The sequence below is a fragment of the Peromyscus eremicus genome, chromosome 3 (assembly GCF_949786415.1).
Source record: "Peromyscus eremicus chromosome 3, PerEre_H2_v1, whole genome shotgun sequence".
In the NCBI taxonomy this organism is placed as follows: domain Eukaryota; kingdom Metazoa; phylum Chordata; class Mammalia; order Rodentia; family Cricetidae; genus Peromyscus; species Peromyscus eremicus.
This window is the reverse complement of record NC_081418.1, coordinates 53,926,404-53,952,232: the sequence shown is the minus strand read 5'-3', so window position 1 is coordinate 53,952,232 and position 25,829 is coordinate 53,926,404. Positions and strand designations below refer to the sequence as shown.

Here is a 25,829-nt window from a genome sequence, read left to right as displayed (position 1 = left end):
ATATCCACCATGAAGAAATGGTATACTTCTTTACCACTGAAGAACTAGAGAACTTGCCTGGAAATTGCAACTCTCTTTGTGTTGTATGGCCAGTATTCAAATGCTACTTATACAAACAGTTTGGAATGCAATTACCACAGCCATTAATAAGAATCTGTCATTAAATTGTTAAATTACATATACACATGGCAAATATATCACATGCTAAAGTCATTTTTATTGACCAGACTATGAGATTGTGAATCTCTCAACTTAGCTTCCCTAAGACTATCCCTAGTTTAGATTTATTGCTCATTCTGCCTCAAATAAAATATTAGTCTATTTTAAAAAGAGGTAAACAAGCTTATATTTTAGAATGACTAAAAAGGCAATGTGCTGTCAAAAGTTAATACTACTATATCATCACTACCAAATTTTATTTCATTCTTACTTTTATAAGAACTTAAGTCGTAAGAATAAACAATCGAATGGCTAAGAACTATAGTGATCCTCCTTAAAAGATGGCAGAAAGGATGTCATGTATTGTCACATGAGGATGCTAAACAAGAAAAACAATTACGGTGACATTCTTCAACTGAGAAGGCCACGTTAAAGGAGACAGAATGATCCATTTGGACAGGACTTGGCAGCGTGTTGATCGGGTGCTGCAGTTTATGTTTAAGGATTTAGGCTGATTGGCTCATTGCCAGTATGCTAACTGGGTTCTGGGACTCTTTCCCCTGACTTTCACAAGCCAGAATACCTAGGCTGACTTCATAGCGAGTCAAGTCATAGCAGAAAGTCATGAATGGTCTAAAGAGCTAAATCTACCCAAGTTAGCTTATTTGTGCCTACGGGTATGGTAAACTATTTGAAGAGGCTCTCATTACCCACCAGTGCCTTTTAACACCTTCTACAAGCTCTGAACAAGCAGAGCCGCTGCTCAAGCTCCTAGGGCTCTGTCGAAGAAGTCAGTAGCTGATATTGTCTATGCACCAGTTTGGTCTTCAATGACACATCACATAGGCTGGAGTTCTTAAAGGATTCTGCATTGTGAATCTTGTTCAGTGAGTGCGGAGTGGTCTGAGAAGAAAACACTCAGAGAAGTGCCAAGTTTATTAGAGTGAGAGAATGCCACCCTCACATTGCCACCAAGAAACAAAGACCTCAGGGGCGCATGCACTGAGGAGAATCTCTAGATCCGAAGATACCCTAGAGGTCAGCAGGTCCACCTCCCCACCTGATGTGCTAATCCCCGTTCAACCCCACTCTCCAGTGGGCTGAGGTCCATCTGGTAACATTTGTCCACAACCTCACATCTGGCCAGCTCTGAATCTGCACTGTAGCAGCAGATGATGTACAAGCACCATCTGGTAGTGGGAAGTACACTGCCTAGGCTCAGGCCCCACAGTCCCTTTTCATTCAAAAAAAGGATCCCAGAATCCAGTGTGAAGTCACTCAATATTCCCCACCAAGCACAAAATGAAAGAAGTACTGGAGCAAGGGACTGAGTCAGTCCTTGGGCTTTCAGAAGGCTGAGTTCCTGGTCCACAGACGGCCTCTGTAGCAGGTCCCTGGGGCCAGCCATTTCCAGGAATGCTTGTTCATGATCTCAGAAGACTCTTTCCCAAGAACAGTTAGACTTGCTGTTGTACCAGCTGCAGTTTGGCAGTCTTGACTCGATGGGCCTCTTTGAGGTTCTGTGCACGGACTTCTGAATTGGAAATAAACTCTACTTGTTGGACGGGGAACCAGCCTTGCTCCCCATCTGAGAGTCTCACACCCTCCAGCCAGCCTGCAGTCCACGGGAAGAGGAAGGAAGAATTAGCTGCTAAGGACCCATGCTAACTTGTTGGACCTCCTGGCTGAAAATTAATCTATATCCTAAGACTGAATGAACTAGGATCCTCCAGCATGAAAAACCCAGCCTTGCAGGGTATGGAGATGGTTGCCCTAGGTCTGCTGATGTCTACAGCCAAACATTCTGGGTCCTTCTTCACTGCTATCAGTGGAATTTTGTCCATCAAAGTTTTTGGTACCTACCTCAAAATTTGCTCTTATTTGGGAATGAAACGACTGCAAATACAATTAATGAATTTATACCAAAGCCACCCTGGAGTCTGTCAACCAATCGGAATCAGTCTCCAGATAGAAAGGATAATTTATATGCACGGAGAGAGAAGAGCCCACAAGGCTGGAGTTATGCAGCCACAAGCCATTATGGAGCTGTCAGACTGGGACAAGGTAAAGAAGGACTGTTCCTAGAAGCTTCAGAGGAGCCTGCTGACAGGGACTTCTCACCGCCAGAACCGTGAGAGAATAAATTACTGTTGTTATCAGCTGTGTTCAGTGCTTTGCTGTGGCGGCCCTGGAAAGCTAGTGCACCTCCTGCTGCCTCTGCTGGCCAGCCTCCTGCTCATGGGCTCCCCCTCTTACCATCGCTGCTCTGCTGAGTCACCATCACCACATCCGCCTTCTCTAGTGCCAACTCATCATTCTCTCGGGGCTTGTAGGCGCGGAGACACTGAACCTGTGGGGAATCTTTGGAAGAGAAGAGTGCAGAAAAGTGAGGAGCAGAACTAGGGCACACACAAGGAACTGTGAGGGAAGTATGGAAGGCCTCGAGGTAGAGATAAGCATGGGATTAGGGACAAAAGAAGCCATTGGCCCACACCTTTAATCCCAGCACTCAAGGAGGCAGAGGCAGGTGGATCTCTGTGTTTGAGTACAGCCTGCTCTACATAGCATCCCTAGGTCAGCCAGGGCTACAGAGTGAGAACCTATCTATAAAATACAAAACAACAACAACAAAAAAACCCAAACAAACAAAAGCCAGGAAAAAAATGACAAACCCAACAAAAACAAAAGAGGTGATTAGAAACATTTTCATCATCTGCCAGGGATCAAACAAGCCAATAAAGAAACAGAACTGTGAGTATGGGATCTAATTTTTTAAAATTCTACTTCTGGGGAAGATGACAGGAAAATACCTTGTGACCACATTTAATTCCTCATCATGACAAAACTTGAGGTTCGGCTGAAGACCCAGCTTCTCTCTTAGATGTTCCCTGACCTTTCAGTTTTCAATGGCGTTTGAACTCCTTAGAACTGACGGTTGGAGAGGAACCATGTATCTATCCCTTAATCAACTATTTTATGCATGTGTTTTGCTTTGCTAGGGCAAAACACAGATTTTGTTCCAAAGGGAACAAGATCTAGTATGCTCTGAGCCAAATAAAAGTGACCATGGCCTAGAAGCATAGAGTCAAGTTGCCATGAATGACACATTCCACTGTGGAAGAGGTTACTCCTATGGTCCCAAAACAAAAGCAAGGCATGAATCAATGTGTTTGCCAATACACTGTTGAGGTCGTCAGGTAGGCAGGTTATAGCAGAGAGGAAACATCTCTCCTATAGGTTGTAGACATTATCTTAACAGACTTGGCTTTAGGGCTGGTGAAAGTTAATGATTTACTAAGCTTAACAATACATTCCACAAGTCTTAGCTAATGGTCACAAGGATGTCAGGTCAGATATAGTGGTTGGTAATAAAGGCTATTATTGTGATAAAAAATGGCACAAGTTAATTTTGGCTCTTGATCTGTGATATTGCGTCTTCACAATCACAAATTTCCAGTCAAATGGTCACTAGGATCTTCAGCACAGAACTCAGAACTTAGGTGACAGCTTTTCCAACAAGATTCAAAATTGAAGTCTGTGAATCTTTCATCATTTTCTTCAATGTACCAGTAAGGGACCCCTCTCCTTTAAAAATAGTCTTCTAGCATTAGACTTTCTGGGTGACTTATGTGCCTTTGATTCCTGTTGGCCTTAGTTTCCTCATCTGGAATTGATCAAGATGATCATTTGTTTGTTTGTTTGTATTTGAGACAGGGTTTTTCTGTGTAGCCCTGGCTCTCCTTGAACTCACAGAGGTCTACCTGCCTCTGCTTCCTGAGTGCTGGGATTAAAGGTTTGTGCTACCATTGCCCAGTGATCAAGATGATCATTGATCAAAGTGATTCATAAGGAAATTCTAGATGCTTTCTTAAGAGCCAGGCAGCATTTCCATAGATTGGAATTAAGTTCAAGATAACAGAGTTCAGAGAACGTCTGTCCTAGAAGCAATCTATCTTCGATGGGTTTGTCTTTATACTTTGCTGCACTCTTCTGATTTGCAGAAAATAAATAGAATGCTACATTTTTAATAGTGCACTGTTTTTTCTAAAACTCAGCATCATCTTCCATCCACAGGAAATGCAGTAAAGTGAAGTAGTCCCCTCCACCCTCTCTACCTACTATAAATGAAGCAAACCAATGGACTGTATGGCAAGCAAGCAGTATTGAGTTCAGCTGGGTTCTCCTAGGTCCTTTTTCAAGGTTCATTACACTCATTTGTTCTTTTTACCCACAAAAGGCCCAGTGTTCCTTTGCCATGCTCTGGGCTCTGGCTACCCCTGTGTGCTCTGGGTAAGCAATGTCAGCTATCTGGGTGTGGCCATACCAAATCAGTGTTGGTCTTTTCTTGTCCTCCCCATTGAAGCTACACTGTCTCCCCTTGTTTCCCTCTTACATCTTCAATTGGTAAAACTAAGTCAAAATCATAGTGGATAAGACTTAAAGGAATATATATTTTACAAAGAACAAATATGTGCCTAAGGTAGTGAATGTATAAGGTACAGTACTACCATGGTAAATGACAGTTTTTAAGCAGATGTATCATGTGTTTAAGCTTCTACCACCAGCAATTCACCATGAAATTCTAAGAAAAAGCAATAAACAGGAGACTTTTAGAGTTACCACCCAGTACACTTAGCCTTTCATCTAAAGGAGACCACAAATAGACACTACCATTTTCGTTACATCCTTGCTCACCATAGCACTCAAGCAGGTCCAACTCCTCTCTGGGCATGGCCAAGGCTGAGATCCATCGAAGCTTTTCACTTCTGAAAAAAAAAAAGCAAAACAAAAGTGTCATAGCTTCAGTTATAGTCTGGGGACATAGGCTGAGGGCCAGTAATGGGGAAGGCAAGTGGCTACCCTAAAGCCAATGGGATTCTGCCTGGCTGGAAACATGGAATGATCTTCTAATATGTGTTAGTGTATCTTGTTTATCCTTCCTTTCTCTCTTCAGGCATATCTTCCACAAAGAGTCATAAGGTGAACTGTCAATCATACACATGAACATTTTTCAGTCTGGAAATCATACCAAGCAAAACACTCATCTGTTTAGACATGACCACTCTGCATGACTCTTGCTTCTCACTTACCTCCCTTCAATTAAATATCTAAGATGGAAATTACTGTTTAAAGAACAAGTAAGCCAGGGAGCTATATCCATTTCATTGTTGTTGTCTATAATGTGATCTCAAACTAATTTTTGATCATCTGAATGTTTTTCTATTCTCTTATATCCTGTTTACAAATGTACCTAGGTTATTGAGAATGACGCTTTCACTTTTCCAAAAAGATGCTGCCCAAAGCCCTAAAAAAGAACACAAAGCTACATCGGATTATTTATCTAAGGTAAAATCCTGAATACAAACTCATGTACTATCTTTTCTGTTCCATGGATAGAGATAGGAACCATTGACCTCACTAGAAATGTCTTCCAAGGGACCAAACTGAAAAGCACCCACATCATGTGGGGTCTTAAACCACGGAAGTGTTTAATAATTTTACAGAGAAGCTTTTCCTGTGTCTCATATAGTACCAGGAAAGCACTGGTGTTCTTTAGTTTGCATATTATGTACCATATTCTACAGTTATCATTTGAACTCTCAAAACAGTGTGTATATGTATATGTGATTGTATTCATTTGTTATTATCATTAGAGAGATTACAACCCATATTTCTTAACACTATAGATTTCTGCTCAATGGAGGATGAAGCTAGGAGATTAAGGAAAAGAAGAAAGCATACAAGGTGTTTTTTATTCACGTAAGTGCCCTATAGCCTTGGCTCTGGGTTGCACAGATGAGCTGGATCTCTCACAGATACAGCAATCCAATTCTCTGCTCATTCCATGCCAGCTCATCTCCCTCATGATGTCTCATAGAACTTGTGATTTTTGAGTACACTGGAAAGCAGATGTTAAGAAGGTGGCAACTTCGCATGTTCAGCCCACAATGAATCTCCTTCAAGTTACTGCTTAGCTCTGGGGCTTTGGGTTTCTCTATGAATGATCCCCACTCCAGAAGTGCTGAGGCCATGGTCTGGTACATCCTCCCCCAACTCCTGTGCCCAGCCCCATCTCACTGAGTCTCAGTGCGGAAGAGGAACTCTGCTTGGGTGCCCTGTGTGTTGTGCAGCAGGAACAGACGGAAGAGGTTCTTGTGAGGTCCATGCAGCTTCATTTCACACTTTTCCCCTCGAATGGAGGAGAATGGAGCATGGTCAAATACCAGGAACCGGCTGCCTCTGCAAGACAGAAAGAAGTCTTTTAAGTCTGATTCTATAGTTTTTGTACTTCATCCACCCTCACCTTCATAGTCTTAGATTCAAATTCTCTGCTCTTAGCTTCTACAGACTGCATTCATATAAAACCCGTATGAGGGCTTCAACCTGCTCTCAACACGATAATCCCAGTGTCTCAACCAACCATTTACTGCAATAGCGCTATTCACTACTTTAAGAAGTTGAAGAGATAAGAACCAATGTTAACTTTCTAAGGTCCTAAAGACCAGAGTTTAAGCTCTGAAATTAGCCAAGTGGATACATTGGCTAATATGCTAGGCACAACCCAATGAAGCCACAGATAAACTTATTTAAAAAGATAGTGTTTCTTTGCTGTGGTTTACTCATGTCTATAACATGGGACAGGTCCGGTTCTGTGACTTCATGATGTAATTTGGCAATATTAACCCCCTACTTCTGTTCTCTAAGCTATGACTCATGACTCAGACTGTGAGTTGTGTGCGAAGGGATTCGTTGGCAGCAGGTCATCTGGTGTCCCTCTAGACTTATCCCATTCTTTCATACGCCCTCTGCCCTGGCCTCCCATCCCAGGCACTGACTCTCGGGGTCGGGACAGCAAAAGACAGTCATTGAAGAGATGCAGATGGACAGGACGAGTGGTCAGTTTCCTCCTCAGCCCTGGGGAAGCACTGAACTCAAGGGCTGTCAGCTCCCCACTCTTCACCAGCCATCGAGATTGGGAAATAAGTGGGAAAATCTACAGATCAGGAAGAGAGAAAAGACAGGTTGTGAGCTTCCCCTCAGTCCTGCCCAACCAACCGACCACCAATTCCAGATCTTCCCTCTTGTGCTTAACCAACCCATCCAGATTCTGTTGTCTCTCGGAACCCTCTAACTATACCACACTAGTGTGTGGATGCTGTGTTTACATGCTCAAAGGAAGGTGATTCTGATCTAACAAGTGATGATGTGGGAGCAGAAGTCTGTGAGCCCATGTAGAACATGTTAATGAACAGGAGGGCATAACACCTCATCCTAAAAGTCAAAGGCTCAGTTATGTTATCTGTTCTTTCCTTGATGATGATCAGAGCCAAGACAGGCAGTCAGAATCAGGCATGGAGCTGAGGATAAGGAGATCAAGGTGGGGTCTGCTGAGAACTGGGGCCTGGGAAAAGAGCTCTGATAGAACTTAGAGAAGGACTTCCCTTCTCTTCTAGGGAGATAAAGACGGTATCTGTAAAGCACTGGAATTTCAATGTTGAAGATCGATTTTCTATTTGTTTGGACAAGAGATTTTGAGGTTTTTGGCATGTTGCTTTGGTTAGATTAAAGGTGATCTGATAAAATAAGTGAATCAAGCATTCATAACCCCTAAATTCTTATATTCTGGGAAATTCCTTCTGTCCATTTATTGAGTGCTCCTCCTCCTCTTCCAGTAACTACTGCCCCCGCCCCCTTTTCTCATTATCCTGACAGTTTCCTTATGCACATTCACAGACACAGCAATAGATTTACATCCTCTACTTTTACAGCAAAGGTAATAAAATCCACACATCGTTCTATGCCTCCACCTATTAACATGTCTTGTAAACTAAACGATCATTTGCATATTCCAGAAATGGAGAGAAGGGCAGGTAGAACCACTGGAGACTGGAGATGATGTAAGCAAGCTGACTGTCAGAGGATGGTCTGTAGGACATGCTAAAGAGATTCAGAGGCAGGAAGGTGTGCCAGGAACAGCTAGCTCACTTTGCACTCAAACTCAATCTTCTGGCTCAGGTAGATGAGCTCCTCTGTCCGCCGCATCCTCTGGACGTTGTTGTTGCAGTCTCGGATCAGCTGAGAACGGAGCAGGGTAAAGGAAGGGGAAGATCACAGTGTTAGAGTCTCGAGCTGTAGGTCCCAGTCAAGCAATCTGAGAAGATACCTGCAAACCTCGGTCTTTTCGACCAGGCTGGAGCTGAATGAACAGCATCAAATTCATGTTTTAGATTGCTGAACTACTTTACATGATCTGAGGGAACATAATGAGGGACTGTGGTATTGGGACTGTAGTATAGTTACTAGACATGGAATGTGAAGAAACAAGTTTAGTGCATGCAAGGAGGTGGCTGAGCTCTCCTCTTAATAGTGTCCCACGTCCCATCCTTTCTTCAGTCATGAGTACCAGGGGAAAGAGTACTATAGGTTATTGGATGGGACGGCTGCCTACCTTCTCCAGGGCATGGTGTGCCTTTGTGGCCTCTGCCTCTTCTGAGGAGCCAGGCTGGGTTCTCTTCAGAATGTTCTGTAGAACAAATAGTGGACAAGAGCCAGATGGGAGGAAGAATGGATAAACAGGAAGAGATAACAGGGGGATATCTGATGCACAAGTCAGGGACACAGTTCCAAAAGCAAAGATTTCTGAGAAAGAAACTGTGGGCAGTTGTGAAACGGCTCACATCCTCCACATGATGTGGAAACTTCACAGAAGAATGGATGATCTTTTGCCTCCAAACCTCCCAAGATCATGTCTTTGAGTCAAGGAAATTGGACTAAAGAAGTATCTGCCATACCTGGAGTAGCAACTTAAGACGGGTGATACGCTGGAAGGGCAGTATCAGAAAGGACTTGAGAGACAGGCGTTGGCAGATGGGGTCACTCTCCAGCTTCTCCAAGACCTCTCGGAAACTGCTGTTGCTATTCCTATACGAGTAGCAAAACTCGGGGTGAGGAGGGAGATGGGGAGTAAAGGGGACTCAGTGAAGGCCTGGGGAATGGAAGTCCAGTGTAGGATCTGGGATTGGGAAAGAATGGTAAGAGCCCTGTACAGGGTCCAGATATGACTGCAGGGACAGTCTGAGATGGAGAGTGGGCTGAGACTTCAGCTGACACAGCAGGCAAAAGAACAAGTACTCTGGGGACAGCACTCTGGGCTAGGGACTAAGTCAAGGTCACGGCAATGTCCACTAAGGGAACGGACAGGGATCATTCTCACATTAGGCTTTGGAAGGTGCGTTCCTGATAGGTCTGGTTGGTGACATAAGGCAGGTAGACTCGGCGGAACTCTGGGGCATGATTCAAGACAACATCACACACTTGGAAGGAGAAGATGTTGTTCTCGAAGTTTTCTTCTAGGTCGGAAAGGAACCTGCACAGTATTTAAACAGTCTCATGAGGCACGGGGGCCTCAGCTCAGCTTGTTTCAGCCCTGTATAGTCTGAGCATGCAACTTTTGTTTCCATGAATCACTAACTTCTGACTCTCCTTAGCTCTGTGCCCTTGTTATGCAGTACATCCTCCCCCAGGTTGTTACTAGTTTATTCCTGATTTAATTTAAATAATATTCTATTTCTTTTTCTTCTTTTATTCTATTCTGGTTTGCCCGTCTTTCAGTGATTTTTTAAAAAAGATTTATTTATTTAATGTATGTGAGTGCTCTAGCTGCATGTACACCTTTATGCCAGAAGAGGGCATCAGATCCCACTATAGAGCCACCATGTGGTTTCTGGGATTTGAACTCAGGACCTCTGGAAGAGCAGTCAGTGCTCTTAACTGGTGAGCCATCTCACCAGCCCCCTTTTTCAGTGATTTTTATACCTTGTCTCCACTGCAGTACACACCCAGAATGTATGTAAAACCCCGATCCAGGAAGCACATCTCACTCCTCTATTAATAGATGTGAATCCTCACATTCTTGCCTCTTCTTAGTTCTTTCTACCCTGCTTCCTTGGAGGGAGCCCAGGCCCACTTTCATAGAGACTGACAAAGAGAAGGTGTCTATGAGGGAGGAAAGAAGCTGAAGACTCAATGGCTAAGAACAGCGAGGTTGAGAAGATGGAGTTTGGAAGAAGTCTCACGTGGTGCTGACATCTCGCACATCCTGTAGACGGGAGAAGAGCCACTGGTGATCCTGGGTGGACAGGGTGGCGCGAAGTTGAGCTGAATGTTGGAAATGATCCACAGCTATGTTTAGACTGCGAAGGTAAGACGCCTCTGACACGATCAGCTCAAATTTGGCCTAGAGGGTTGGACAAGAGGAAGATTCATGAATATTTTTATCAACTCTCTGGTAGATACCAGTTGTTGAACAATGTTTTAGGGCCAAACACCGAAGTAGGTAAATCGTTTCATCACTCACAGTCACAAAATTTAACTTAGTCTAGCAGAGATGCGAAAAGTATTTGAGTATGTAAGATTCAACCTAGGGGCTGAAGAACATGTGTGAGCCTCTGTGTTTCTAAGAAACTCAAAGCTCTATTTGTACATATATGCAAATAACTCTGTGATATCACAGGTATGTTAATTTACCACATCATAGTAACAATTTTACCAACAAAATAGACTGTGTTATACCTCATAACTAGGTGGTTAATATTTTAAATAAACACAAGGAAATTTATTTTTAGAGAAGAAACAAATAAGTTGAGCATTTCTAGAACTTTTACTAAACAAACAAATAGAAAAGAGGAAATGATGCCAGAGGGATAAGTAGGCTATGTAAGGTGGGGTATGTAAACAATGCAGCACAACAGGAATTAATGGGTAGTTTTTTATTTTTTGTTATTATTATTCTTTTTTTAAAAGACAGTATCTTTTAGCAAGTGTGGAAAAGACTAGAAGAGGTAGGAGCAATGTTGGGAAAGGGTACCATGTCTAGCTGGGAGATGAAGGCCTGCCAGTCCTAGGCATGTTAGAAGTAGAAGAGACATAGACTGCTCTAAGCATCAAGCAGGCAGACTTGGAAGACTTGATTTGCTAGAACTGGGGAGTACAGAGGAGGAACCAAAGCCAGCACCTTGCTTTTCAGTTGGGTAGTGGGTTGGATGATGGAATCGTTGATGAAGCCACAGTGCTCAGAGTAGGAAAAGACTTAGGGAAGAAGGTGACAAGCTCAATTTGAGGTCTGAGGAGAAATGGAAATGGAAAGAAGGAGGATATGTGAGAAAAGTTTTAGTTTAAAACAGAAACCAAGCACTTAAGAATGTGTGTGGAGGCTCCAGCAGGAGGGCGCAATGACCCAGACATGACCAGTGGACTCCTTTCCCTTCTCAGCATGGAGCCTCAGTAAGGCCACTTGGATGAAGAGAAAGACAGACATTCATTGCTGATCACCGAGATAGCCAATCACACAGGGACTTCCTATACAACCCCGAGCCATGACACCGCACATTTAGTTTCAACATTCAAAGACCATATGGCTTAAGGTGGCTCATTTAAGCTTCTGAAACTTAAGGGTATTTGTTATTGTTTTGTTCTTTTACATAGATATAATGAACCCCCCCCAAACACACACACACACACACACACACACACACACACACACACACACACACACATACTTCAGAGAACATGATTGGTAAAAGGAATGGAGTCTGTGAAGGAACTTTGTAGGCTCCCAAGATGTTAGTTCATGAACTGAATGAACTGAATGTGTATGTATGAGCGAGTGATACAGCGGCCTCCTATCTCACAGAGTCAACAGGAATGGGGGCTGGAGTCTAGACCCTGTGACTCCCTAGCTTCCTAAAGATTCAGGGAGACGGGGCTAGAGTACATTTCATCTTCCCATTATTTGATGGGAAGAAATAAATACAGAACAGGTTAGTGATTTTTCTCAATGCATGTGTTTTGAAACTTGCAGTGAAATTATATAGCTTGGCTAAGGTTATCCAGTTAGTATATGAAGCCAGGTTTGTATCATCAAAATTCAAATAGTCATATTTTTCTGACTGATGATTCTGTAGTAACCACTTATCTTTTTCCCCCCAGTAACTCTTTGTATCTGTTTTACAAATGGAAGACAATATCTTAGAGAAAGCAAGGGATTTGGCCAAAATTGAGCAACATACAGTAATGAAGGCTTCATGTCTAGATCATCTGTTGTGGAACCCAGTTACTCAGATATTACTCTATCCCACTGTGCCCTACTTTCTCCCTGGAAAGAAAGGTTCTACCTATTATTTCAGACAGATCTGAAAGCAGAAACTGCTTATGGAAAACTTACTAATGGTCCCAGCTTAGAACCAGACAAGTATTGTCTCCCTCAGTCTTGATACTGGGCGTGATGACCAAGCAGGGCCAGAGAGATCTAAAGAACCAAAGGACAAGAAGTTGTCCTCTTCAAAGGAGCCAGCACAAAGACTGAGCGCGGGGCTTGTCTGAAATACTTGTAGAGGTGGTAGGGAGATTATAGCTCATCATGAAGCATCAGTGATGAAGTTACTTTCACATCCCTCCCAACAAATTCAGAGGTACGTAGGAGCCCAAGCCAGTACAGGCTAGTAGATGGCACATGCATGAATGTGGGAAGTGGGCTGAGTGCTCAAACTCTGAGGGCAGTTCACATTCTTCAGCATGGCAGTGAGCATGTGTACACAGGGGACTGTGGGGTGGGGACAGCCTGCTCTTGGTGGCAAAGGTGAAGAGGAGACAAAACATTAGCAAATACGACTTTGTTCCCCCTCCTGTTCCCTGCCCTGCCCTGGGTGGTACCTCTTGCAGTTTTTGATCTTCATGGGTCATGGAGAGCAGCACTGTGCTGTTGCGCACCATAGGGATTTCCTGCCAGAGGGAGCCACTGGAGGCCATGGAGAGGCGCTGTAGGTAGGAGTCTGAAGACACCATTGCCTTTCGACGATGTCGGGGGGAAGAGAGTCCAGGTGCCTCCGCTAGGCTGTTCAGCCGCTGTTGGCTCTGAATCTCCTTGTTCAGAACAACATCACTGTACTCCTGATAAAGTAGCTGGGCTATGGGTGTGGATTCATGGGTGAAGAAGAAAACCTTAAGTAAATGAAGTGAGTGGAAGCCCACAGCCAGAAATTGCCATATATGGCTGACCTCTGGCAACCCTTTCTTCTGGACACCACCACTCTATTGCTGGCAGTCATGAGTCCCTGTCCCACTTTAGGCAGAAAGTAAAAGCCTAGAGATCTGTTTCAAGGTACTCACAGGAGTTGATGAGCTTGGAGCAGCGTCTTGAAAAGCCTCCTGTCCCCTCCTTCGGTTTCTTCTCCCTGTGGAGTGGGGAGGCTTTGGGGTGCTTGCTGACCATGAGACAGAAGACCCCCAAGTGACTTTAGATGAAGAAATCTCTAATCCTCTGGACACAGGCTGAGATGTCAGGACCAAAGGAACAGTGGCTTCAATCGGTCCCCATCATCCACCTTTCTATTCAACCCCTCTCCCTTACCTTGAAGTCCAGAGAAGATCCTGAGGACTTGGGGAAAACTTATAAACTCTTAGAAAAATGGGGCAAGTCAAACAATAGCCCCAGATGTGGAAGGAGACTGGGTTCTTGAGGAGGACAGAGACCCAGACACAGTAGGCAGAACTGGGATGATCCCGACACTGCCCTTTCCGACAGTCCTGATACCTTTCTCTTCCTCTCCTGACTTTCTGAAGATAGAGGCACCAGGAATTTTGGGTCACTGAAGTCCTACTAAGGGAATCCTTTTTTTTTTTTTTTAAGATTTGTATTTATTTATTATGTACACAGTGTTCTGCCTGCAAGTATCCCTGCAGGCCCAAAGAGGGAACCAGATCTCGTTACAGATGGTTTTCAGCCACCATGTGGTTGCTGGGAATTGAACTCAGGACCTTTGGAAAAGAGCCAGTGCTCTTAACCTCTGAGCCATCTCTCCAGCCCCTACTAAAGGAATCTTAAGAGTCATAAATGAAGACCATAGAGTTGAGTTTGTGAGGAGCCAGGGCAACTCACCGGAAAACCACAGAATCTGAAGAGCCAGGAGGTCTTCCCATGCTTGGATTTCTTAAATCTGAAGAGGGAAATGGATGACATAACAGGGACATTTAGAGAAAGTGAAAGGATGAGCAGGAGTCACAGATGAGCAGAGGGAAGACAGTTCTACTAGAATCTGGAAGAGAAGACAACACTAAAGGCAGAGGAATTCTGGGAGCCCAGCATACTGTGTCCCTGGCCCTCATTCAGCATAGAAGACTGGTATCAGCTGTGCCCCCAGCCTTCACGCAGATGAGAAGTGCACAAAGAAATGGTGCCTTAAGTTCTTCAAGACAGGGAGCAGGAAGGTGTCGCCAGGGAGGGAGTCTGCAACTTCAGGACGAGGTGGACTTCAGAGGAAGCCAGAGATGGAAAGGTAGAAAGGGAGGAAGAACATTCTGACGGGATCAGGGGGTCATGAGTTTCTGAGTTGATGTAAATGTGCAGGTGAGGGAAGCTGCAGAGAGAGCGGAGAGACCCCGGAGAATGGAAGAAAAGCTGAGCCTAACACCGATCTCCCTGCACTCTGCTCCCCACTCACCTGCAGAGCTCTCGGGCAACAGAGAAGGTCTCCGCAGGCCTTGCCGGTTCCAGCCCTTGTGCTTGTTGGAGGCCTGGCCCCCGGCCTGCTCACTGACACTCTCTGTTCTCGCGGGGTCCTGCCTGTGGGGCCAGCTGCATGCCTTCTCCAGTTGCTGGTGGATCGGTTTTTCTGACTGCTTTTTTGGTCCTAAAGCTGACCTCTGTGTGTCATTACATCCCTCCTGAGGGACTGATCTTCTAAACGATCCTCTCACTGGGGGCTCAGACTCTTCGGTGAGCTCCGACTCATCCTTACTGGTACGTCTCTGAAGTTCCGGGATACAGGGAGTGGTAGGGGAAGAGGGATTTAGAAGGTTTATCATGTTGCTGAAAGCCAGGCCAGGGGACACTTCACTAACACTCCCACTGGTGGGAACCAATGATTCTGTTGATCTGCCTGTAGCCGGGGGCCAAGAGGTCCGTCCAACAGAGAGTATAGAGACTGTCCAGTCTTGGCCAGTGGGTCTTGGTTTGGCTTGACCCCCTGAAAGTATAACTCCCCCCTGGATACTCCTGCTTCTCTCCCTGGATTTTGGTGGTAATGGGGGTGGTTCAGAGGAAGGGACTTGGGGTGGAGGGACTTGGGATGGAGGGACTTGGGTTGGAGGGACTGGGGGTGGAGGGACTGGGGGTAGAGGCCTGTACATCTTTGGTACACTAGAGGGAGAGAGGGGAGAATGGCAGAGGTCAGGCACATCGGGAGTTGGGGGTAATGGTTTGTTGTATCTTAGCCTGGAGGACATGGAGGTCTGAGTATGGTGGGGGTTTTCTGGGGTGGCTGGCAGAGGGCGGTGCTGCCTTGCCACAACAGAGTCAGGAACTAGCGGAAATGAGCCTTTAGGAGATCCAGGTAGCCCTGAACTTAGGGCCAAGGGAGGAGGATGACTATATCGCTTCACTGTAGGGGCTACTACATGAAGATGGCCATCTCTCTCCACCACGGAACTGTAGCTATGTCTCTTTTCTGGGGGAGGAGGGGGCAAGGCTTCATGTTTCCTCATATCCATGGAGACAGTGGATAGAGAAGAAACATTCCCAGGAGAACCTCCGGCAAAGGCTGAGTTCTGTGGGGAGCCCCACAGCGGACTACCATGAGGCTCGCTGGGCCTCTCTGGATTTGAAGTGAGTCCTTCGGAGTCCTGTCTCAAAGCAAAGAAAGCAGCAGAGGATTCTGAGAAGACGATGCCGTCCCTACTTCTTCTGTCTCTTCGTGGGATCAGAGAGCCATAGATGGCAGGCTTGGGGGGCCTCTGTGGTAATTCTGAATGAGAGAAAGAAAAAGACTTTCCCACGGTGTCTGGAGTCTGCTCTGTCCTGTGAGAGCCTGGGAACGAGTTACTTCTTAGATGCTGGGCGGCTCCAGGGTAGCTGGCGAGAGGGCTATGAGCGTTGGCCTTGTCAGGGGTGGCACATGGGTCCTTGCGAGTTTTTGCAGGAATCGGAGGAGCCTCAAGTGCCCCACAATGAGGTGGAGTGTCAGTCGAGAGAGAGGCTGCTAGGGTGTCCTTCTGAGGAAGGACAACTGGAGGGCTAACAGGTGACAGGGTGGCAGTGATGGGGAAGACTTCAGTGGGACTGAAAGGAGCTGGATCCGGTGTCCTTGGAGGAGTCATAGATACACTAGCAGAGACAACCTCGGTCCCCTGGAGAGACGCTGTCCCTTTCTTCAGCCTGAATCCTCCTTGCTGGCTGTTGTGAGTCCTGTCATCAGTGGGTTCTTCAGTAGCAAAAGAGGCAGGTGGAGAAATGGGTTGGTGAGACCATTCTACTGGCTCCTGTACAGGAGTCAGAGCTTGGGGGATCTGCTCCTTGGGAACAGGTTCCCTCTGAACCCCAGGAATATCGGCCACAGAGCAAGAGATGTCTGGAAACAATGCTCCTGAAGAGAGAGCCTCAGGAGCTATGAGATCCACTGGAGGACAATGCTTGTTGTTCTCATCTGTTCTCCTCCCTTCCGCGGCTGCCTGTCCACCCCCTTCCCCATTCCCTCGCTCCCCCTCACCTGAGTCTACAAGCTCCTCCTGGCCCTCAGCCTCCTCCTGGTCCTCAGCCTCCTCCTGGCCTTCTCCTGGCATCACTTTTCGGGTTTCATCAATATCTCCCTGCTTTCCACTTACATTCTCTGACTTCACTACTAACCTTTGATTCTCTGCATACTGAGAGTCTGCCCTCCTCTCTTCCACCTCTCTTAGTTCCCTGTCCCATGCCTCCTCTTCTGAATCTCTCTGGCCCTGAACCCTCCTATCCCTGTCCTCTTGACCCCACTCACTGTAATCCAGAGCCTCCAATTCCCCACTGAGTCCCTTTCTGCCCCTCTGTCCTCCAAGCATTCTATGGTTTTGGACTCGTTCCTGTTCTTTCTCACTGCCACTAACCTCCTCTTTGTCTTCCCGAGCCCCCGGAAGCCCATCAGAACAAATGTCTCCCCTCAGAGTTCCTTCCTCCTGAATTTTGACTTCCTGCCCCTCGAGTCCCTGGGCCTCCTGAGGTCGGAGGAGGCCTTCTTGACCTTGCTCTTCTTGCGTGGCCTCCATCTGCAGCTGTTTCCACTGCCTGACCAGTCCGCTTCCACGGCCCTCAGACTGGTCTGTCTCACCAGGGTGCTTTTTGCAGGGAGGCCAAAATCCTCTAGGGCTCGAAGGGTCTGGAGAGGTTTCTTTCTCTTCTTTTGCTTTGCTAATTGCCAATGTCAAAGACATGAGTTCTGGCTGCAATTCTAGCTCCACTGTGCTGTCTAGTTTGCTGGATTTGTCTAGCCATTCCTCCCCAACAGCACAGGCCAAGAGCTCAGGGACAGCTATTGTTCTTGACAGACTGTCTTTAAGGCTCTGGGACACTGCTTCCAGCGGGTCTGGAGTGTGGAAGGCCTCAGCCACAAGGATTTCCTGGTTGGTCTCCACATCTGAAGAAACTTCCTTTAAGAAAAATCCCATACTATCAGGTGTGTGGTCACTCATGTCCCTTAACTCCTGTGGCTGGCCCATGAGGGGTCTGTGTCCATCTGCCCACTTGTAGGATGGGTCTTGGCCTTCTTGAGCTTCAGGCTCCAGGGCAGGGATCTGACTGCTCCTCATGATAGCTTCAGGGATAGCTTTCGATTCCTCTATGGCAGGGATGGATGCAGGTGCTCCATGTTCAGGCTGCTCAGCCTCCATCAGGGCTGAATCCTAAAGAAGAACACAAAACAAAAGTTTCCAATGCCTCCTTCGTCTGTGTCTGTGTCCAAAGGGAGAGATCAGGAAAATGAAAGGGAGACTTCTTTACTTCTACTCAGGGTCATTCTTCAAGACAAGTATTCAATCAAATAAACACTAGCCTTTCTATGTCTCGTTCAACTTTGTTTATTTTTAAATTAAATTAAGCTACACTTTCTTTTTCCTTTTTAAAGATTTTTTTAAAATTTATTTTTATTTATACATTATCTATATGTACACACAGTGCCCACAGAGTCCAGGAGAGGGCAACAGATCCCCCGGAACTGGAGTTACAGGTGATTGTAAGCCATTAATATGGGTTCTAGGAACTGAACCCTGGTCCTCTGAAAGAGCAGCAAGTGTTCTTAACTGTTAAGCCAGCTCTGTAGTTCCCAAGGGATTTAGAGGGACTAGGGAGATGGTTCATTTGGTAAGTGTAATAAAGACTTACCTACAGGGAATGGGAAGATGGCTCAGTTGCCATACAAACATAAGGACCCTAGCATACACATAAAAATGCCAGGAGTAGAAAAGTGTGTCTATAACCCTAACATGTGTACGGGTGGTCAGGGACAATGGATCTCGAGTTTCTTGGTCAGCCAGCTAGTCAATCAATGAGTACAATTCAGTGAGAGCTTGTCTCAAAAGATAAGGTGGAGAGCCTTCAAGGCACACACACACACAATTTACCTAGTGACCCTTTAAAGTGTAGGACAATCAGCAGTGACCAAGACAAAGCTCCTGGTGGATCTTGTAGTCTTGTGGGAAAAACCGATTACAAATAATTCAATTAGCATGAAAGACCATTGTCAAAGAGTTCCAGGAACTGCTAGTGGTCATTGCCCTCTAAATTCTATTATGCCATTGTCTAGTCCTCCCTGTCAACTCTCTGGACTCTCAGTGTGACTCAGCCTGGAATAACTACCAGACATGAGGGCTGACACACCCTACATCTAAGAGCCCAGAGAAGCAGTGTCAGGAGTGCAGCCATCCTCCGGAGCCGCTGACATAGGATTAAAGTAGGTCAAGCTGTTATAGCCAACGTGCAACAGATGAGTCCTTTCCACAAAGTCTGGATTTTACTCGTCTTCCAATTTTCACAGTGTCTAGCAGTGCTTTATAACTAATGCACAATTTTGTTTTCAATTATGGAGACAGCTGCTGTAAAACGGAAAGGCAATCCCGCTTACTCTCTTCAGTGTGGCTCGTAAAGTTGCGCTACCTTCATTACGATACTGTTTTTCTCTCTAACCACGTGAACTCCTCTCACTACTCCCAACACTGTGACTCTCTACTCTGTCTTTCCCCCTTCCAAAAGAACACCTTATATCCTATTTTGCAAAACGCTCAGAAAACGATGGAGAGATGCCACCTTAATTTACTGCAGTTCACAGCAGCCTGCATGTCCACTCTCCATGCTCCCTCTTTTCCTTAGCCTGTCTCCTCCAGGCCTGTGTGCCATGGACTATCGCTTTAACCACTCTAACTGTGTCTGAGCTGTCCCGGGCACCCTTCTTCTTCCGACTATGTGCTGTCTTCCCAGCCTCACATCCCACCCGCTCCACTCAGTTTCAATAGGTGCCATCCTGCCAGTGCCTCTGCATCACCACTTTTGCTGGTGGTTGTGACTCACAAGGACTTTTCCTTCCTGGTGTACAGGCCAGTATGCTGTCATGACTTCGGCTCTGGGTTTCCAATTCCTCAAATGAGTTAAACTACATTTCTCTTTCATGTAATTAAAAATCGTAACTCGCTGGGCAGTGATGGCGTATGTCTTTAATCCTAGCATGAGGGAGGCAGAGGCAGGTGGATCTCTGTGAGTTTGAGGCCAGCCTGGGCTACAGAGTGAGTTCCAGGACAGGCACCAAAACTACACAGAGAAACCCTGTCTTGAAAAACAAAACAAAACAAAACAAAACAAAAACAAATTGTAACTCACTTCACTTCTCCCTTTTATTGAAATTTATACCATTTCAATTATATAGTTATGTGATCTGATTTAACCTCAATTTCAACCAACAAATGACAAGCTGTGGGAGACGTGTCTTGTTCAATTACCTACATCGAGCACAACAGTAGGCCCATAGTAAGTGCTCAATAAATATTTTAAATATAAAGAATAAATCTCTTGTTTTCCTCCTGGCCAAGAGTTTCCATATCATGCTCATACATCTTTGTACCAGGAGCACAGCCTAGCCTCAGCCTCCACACATACAGTTCATTTTCCACACAAAATACCACTTGTAGTAGTTTAAAGTCTCTGGTATCGTCTCAGTAGTCCTGAGATTAACCCCAAAAATTCAGAAAAGATCATACACGCCTTACAATCTAACCTTTGCCTTCCCTTTTCAGTACCTGCCTCTCCCCTCAGGTCTCAACCCTTTTTCTCTCAGCTATGGATTTTCATATGTGGTGCTCCTCTGCTGGAATCTGGTCCCAAAGAATTCTCTGCTTCTCCACAAACACATACTGAACTTGTCTAGCATTTTGAGCTGTATCAGGATCTCCATAACTGTGCACCCCCCTCCACCTAAAGTTTTATGGTCCTTGGGAAAGATATACAGTTAAAAGGGTATGCTTCAATTTTTCATTTCTGCCTTTTTGACTCTTTGCTGGTTTTTAAGTCAACTGTAGAAATCATTTAATATATTTGAATATCCTTTTCCTCATCTATAAGAGATGAGAAAAATTGCTTCCTTCACAGTTCTAATGAAGATTAACTAACACAATACAAAAAAGTTCACTTATAAAAGTCATAGAAATTGCTGGTATTACTGCTCTGAGAGACTGAATATGTACAGGAAAGAAACAGAAAGTTGTGAGCTATAGAGGCCTTCCTAGAAACACAAGCCTTTGCTCAGTTTGCAGAGAGCAAAGCTCAAGTTCTAAGACTCCATTTCCTAAGCAAATGATAGAAATAATTGGAAATGAAGACTCCTGTCTACTGCAACCCACTCATCCAGCTACAACACAAGAGAGGCCCCTGTGGGCCTGTGGGTCCCTCAGTGCACCCAGCTGTGCACCTTTCTGGGCTACTCCAGGTTTAAACCCACTCATGAAACTGCCTTTTGTCGTCATGCAGAGTGGCTATGTACGTGTACACACACACACACACCCCACAGTGACTTACCTACCCTTGCAGTCTCTATGCAAGAGATCTGACATAAACAAACAGACAAGTCCCTAGGCACCTTGCAGATAGAGTATGTGACAAGCTCCTGGTCACCTCACAGATGCAGATATTATCTATATAGGGCAAGTAGATATGATTAACATAAATGCACCTCGGCTGAAGGATTTTTATGTCCTTTTCCAGTTAACTGGCAGTGTATGAGTTGCTCTATCTAGCCCTTAAATATGAAATACACAAATGATATGTAATTTGACCTTATTCTCTCAGCCACATGTTAAATAACACATCTGTTCACTGACACCTTCTGAAACCTGCTCCTACCTGCCTCAGAAAACAAAGTGACAAACCCTGTTATCTCTCCCCACCGGCATTTGTTGTCTGGATCCCTATCTCTGAACATCACCATACCGTTAAAAAAAAGGACTCCCTGCATTTTTAAATGAGTTCCTGCCATAGCCACACTTCATCCACATATACTATGTGCTATGTGGCTATTTTCAGTCCTGATCTAAGGACACAATGAATGTCTCTGCAATGTCTTTATCTTTTCAGAAACACCGTAGTTTCAGGGCACTGACGGTGCACGCCTTTAATCTCAGCACTCTGGAGGCAGAGGCAGGTTGATTACTGTGAGTTCAAGACCAGCCTGGTTTACAGAGCAAGTTCCAAAACAGCCAGGACTACACAGAGAAGCCCTGTCTCAGAAAAAGAAAGAAAGAAAGAGAAAGAAAGAAAGAAAGAAAGAAAGAAAGAAAGAAAGAAAGAAAGAAAGAAAGAAAAGTAATATGGGAGTCACCTGTTTATACACCATTCATCCCAAAGTTAGCACATATCCTTAGTTTCTATAGTTAATTCTACCTTAATAATCCTACACAAACAGGCATGACCCGGCTAGAATGTGGAGAAAGCTAAAGGAAATCTGTGAAACATGGTCTTACTCATATAAAGGCATTAGAATTAGAAGGGAATTTTTTTTTGAACTACCCGTTCCGTTAAGAGTGGAAACATTCTCATATCCTTCTCATCTGGGGTGACTAATCACTATTTATCTGCACACAGGCAGAGACAGGGCATAGCATCACAGGAAACTGGCTTCTATCCAGACCAGAGACATTTAGCATCTTCAAGACCCCAAGGTGTACACTTGTTAGGAGACAAAGCTCCAAGTCACCCCATTAACAGTATAGAACACAGCAGACCTCCACAGTCGTCGTCCCCCCCCCCCAGACATCCCTTCCTAACACCTTAGCTCTTGTCCATTTCTAATCACCAGGTACAAAATGATTTCAAAGATAATTGCTTCTGCATTTACAATGGCATTTATACGTCTGCTTACAGTAGGAAAACAAATCTCCCACCTTCAATCCAAAAGATACCCTCTTATTTTCATTTGGTACATACGATCACTGCACAGACATGTAACTTGATTCAGAGTTTGACATCACTGCCCTCAATATTCCAAAGACATCAAAATAAGGGTAGTATGACACCACTGCTAAGACCTGTCCCACCAACCTGGTGAAGGACAGAATAAACAACGTTTATTTACTCTCTGATGTTCTTAAACATCATCGATTGCCTCAGAGGGCAGATGGTCTTATATAAGAACATCCTAAATGAGGATGCTTATGTCCTCAGGCCCACCTGTGGCCATGGGGCCATCCACTCAGGTAAGGTATGACTTGTTTATCCTGGGTGACACTGTTCCTGTGAACTTTATAGACACTCTAAGTGGCTGGCTTATTCTATACCCATCACAAGTAGGGAGTCCTGTTCACCACGGAGGCTTCCATCGCCTGTTTGTTTCTATACCACTCTGTTCAACATACCATCCCACGAGAGATCCCATTTCTGTCTACACCAGAGTAAGTGACTACTCCAGACACCACAAATGACGTCTTCTTGTCTATCCCAAAGACAGACAAGTGCATAATGTGACCACAGACAACCTCAGACAAATCACATTATGGACAGCCATACCCTCTAGGGAGCCCCGATATATGAAAACTTTGGCTATATCTGGAATTTCTGTATTCTTTTGAACCGAGGGATCCCTTTACATTCCTTCTGACTTCTTCCTCCCAATGCTTACATTCCTCTTTGACCACAGCCACAGAATTTACACCTCGGTCCCCTGCCCAGCTCCTCCCCTCTTCCCCTGCGTCCTTTCAATGTTCACGGTTTCAGTCTTGGGCCTGAGGACTGGTTAACCAATGATGACTGTTTTGATAGAGCCTGGAGCTTCCATACCCCAGGTGTAGATAAAGCAGGAAGTCTGGGAAGAGGCCACACTCGGGGGTTGTTTCTCTGGGACTTGGTGCTTTTGAAGTAAAGCTGGGAGCACAGTAGGGGGGGCAAGGGAGGGAGGAAGCTGGAAGGAAAACCACCCTCTCACCCTCTTTCTGTTTGGTGTGCGCTGCTCCCCCCCGCTCCCGGTCTGACCTAGTGCTGGCCAGAGTTCACTGCTAGGCCGATAGGAGGACAAGACTGTCTGTCCTGAGAACCCAAGATCCAGGAATGGGGGGAGGGGGGACGACGGAGACTTGAAAACTGAGGCCCCAGGATTAACTCTCCCGGGCCAGTTGTGCCGAAAGGCTTTTATAAAAGATGTTCACAACTAGGGCTCTGACAATGGGCTCCTGCACCCGCAATCTGGCTGGCTGCTCCAAACAGCTCTTTTACACCTTTCTAAGAACCTTGTTTTACCGAGGCCAACAAGAAGCTCCCTATAGACAGGTAAATAGGGGAGAGAGAACTCAGAGCACGGATCCCTGTTCCAGATTTCAGAGCCTTGGTTAACAGCGGAGAGAGGTGTGTACACAGATTCACACATACGTATGCATGGAAATGCCGTGAAGATAACGAAGCAAGGCCCAGGCCTGGTTCCAAAAAAAAAAAAAAAAAAAAAAAAAAAAAAAAAGGAGACAGTAACACTTCCAGGTAAGGGACAGTCTAGAAATTGAAACTCAAGAATTCCCTATCCTAGGAGTTAGTTTTCCCCAGGCCCCCGACTTTGTGGGTGGGGAAAAAAAGTTCTGGTTATTGGCCCGGGACCTCGCGGGGCAGGGTGCCCATTTCCAAGACGCAGACCTGGCTGGGAAGCCAACTTTTCCAAGAGGCCATTCCTTCCGGCTCCCTTCCTTCCTCTTCCCCACCAGGTACTCAGCCCCTCACTCGGAGCCCGGCCCCCTGGCCCAGCCCCCCATTTCCGGAGCCTGCGCCCCGGGACCTGGCAGGGACCGGTCCCCGGGGAGGCCTAGTTCTCGCTTCTTTCCCGCCCCGGCCTCACTCCCGCCGGGCGCCACGGCCACCCAGAGCCCGGGGCGGAGGAGAGAGGAGGACACCCACCTGGTCGGAGTCACATGCTGCCCCGGACCGGCCCGAGAGTCCCCTCCAGGTCCGGGCGCCCGCCGCGGTCCCCAGCCAGGCCAGGCCGCCCCGGCGCCCCACCCGCGGCCCGCCCCTGCCGCCGCCGCCGGACGGGAGGGAGGGACCGGCTTCTCCTAAGGAAGTTTCAGGTGAGGAAACAGGGACACACCTTCCCGGGGGAGGGGCAGCCCGGAGCAGAGCTGGGAAGTGCGGGCTCGGCACGGCGGCGAGGGCGGACCGACTGCACCCGCAGGCCCCGGCCGTCCAGGGCCGGAGTCCCCCGGCCGCAGCCACTCGGGGAGCCCCATCCGAGAGCCGGGCACGGGATCCCCCGGTGTCTCTCGTGCCCCTGGACGCCTCTCCGTGTCTCTTCCCCCGTGGGTCCTCTTCAGGCCTCCAACGGACCCGGTTGACTTTCTGGCCCTGGAGTTTGTCTTCGGCTTGCTGATGTTTCGGGACATCTGAGATTTGTGTTGTCCGTGTGTCTTTACTTTCAGGATGCAATGCAATTTTCTCTTCCTTGGTGTTTGGCATAAGATAAAGGGTGTCTCTTGCCCAAGTTCTTCTGTCTGTGTCTCTGTACCTCTTTCTCTCCCTCTCTCCCTTTATTGGGTGCCTGTGAAACATGCTTATATCTGTTCTGTAGATACCCTGTTTGCGTCCATATTCCTAAGTTCATTTTAAGATCTTATGTCCAGTTTATGATCCTTCTCTGTTCTTTGCAGTATTCTGAGAGTGTATGTGTTTGTTTACGCATAATTCTTAAGCCTATGTCTTTGGTGTGTTCACACACACACACACACACACACACACACACACTCCCTTACCTAAGGACAGGGACTTTGGATGTTCTAAGCGTAGGCTCTCTCCCCAAACATACTCATTACTCTGGGAGGTTCCACAGTAACATGTGTCCAGGAGAATCTTAACAGGCTCTTTGGCTATTTTGCTTTCAGGAACGCTGTGGGCCACAACGCCAAACAGTTTCGTGGGTAGACTGTTCCCTGATCCCTGTGTCGACTGGCTGCTCCACTGATCGTGGCACAAAGAAGAGGCTAAGCAGTTGTATGGGAGGCCCTGTGGAATAAAACTTGACCGAGGAAGAATGGCCTTCTCTCTGATAGTCCTGAAGCAATACTGTATTCAAAAAAAAAAAAAAAAAGTCCTAGTTCCATCATGCTCCTTGGAAGGATTAAATTTTAAACAGTTAGCTAGCTTTGACACACTCTCGATTGTCATGAAAAACACAGGAAGTAACAGGAAATGCCAAGACTAGGATTCAGCCATATAAGGGCAGGCCAGCATGCTTCATAAACCCAGCACAGGCCTGAGAACTAGGAGTGAAGTGAATCAGAAAATTAAAACTGGCTGAAAAGTTTAAACTCCTTCTAGCCTGGGAGAGAGAACTCCAGCAATCAGAACGTCCTGATCTCTT

General features: G+C 46.1%; 1 protein-coding gene across 1 annotated transcript; it reads right to left on the bottom strand.

Annotated features, from left to right (window-relative positions):
• Positions 1-992: 992 nt before the first annotated feature.
• Positions 993-24,465, bottom strand: Arhgef5 (Rho guanine nucleotide exchange factor 5). The gene is made up of 15 exons (XM_059257663.1): positions 24,374-24,465; positions 14,658-17,865; positions 14,096-14,153; positions 13,327-13,391; positions 12,871-13,124; positions 10,236-10,396; positions 9,374-9,526; positions 8,952-9,081; positions 8,609-8,683; positions 8,146-8,235; positions 6,996-7,153; positions 6,238-6,399; positions 4,855-4,925; positions 2,416-2,520; positions 993-1,774 (listed from the first exon to the last, which is right to left on the bottom strand). The coding sequence occupies exons 2-15, from the start codon at positions 17,851-17,853 to the stop codon at positions 1,617-1,619; spliced, it is 4,836 nt and encodes a 1,611-aa protein (XP_059113646.1). The 5' UTR covers positions 17,854-17,865; positions 24,374-24,465; the 3' UTR covers positions 993-1,616.
• Positions 24,466-25,829: the final 1,364 nt, after the last annotated feature.

What these genes read in the sequence shown, in the direction of transcription:
- Arhgef5 (XM_059257663.1), bottom strand. Translation starts at nt 17,853, where the DNA reads ATGGAGGCTGAGCAGCCTGAACATGGAGCACCTGCATCCATCCCTGCC. An exon ending in GTGCGAGATGTCAGCACCAC is followed by an intron (nt 9,527 to 10,235) that starts GTGAGACTTCTT and finishes AATACTGTGCAG; the next exon opens with GTTCCTTTCCGACCTAGAAG. An exon ending in GACTCAGCAGAGCAGCGATG is followed by an intron (nt 1,775 to 2,415) that starts GTAAGAGGGGGA and finishes CGTGGACTGCAG; the next exon opens with GCTGGCTGGAGGGTGTGAGA.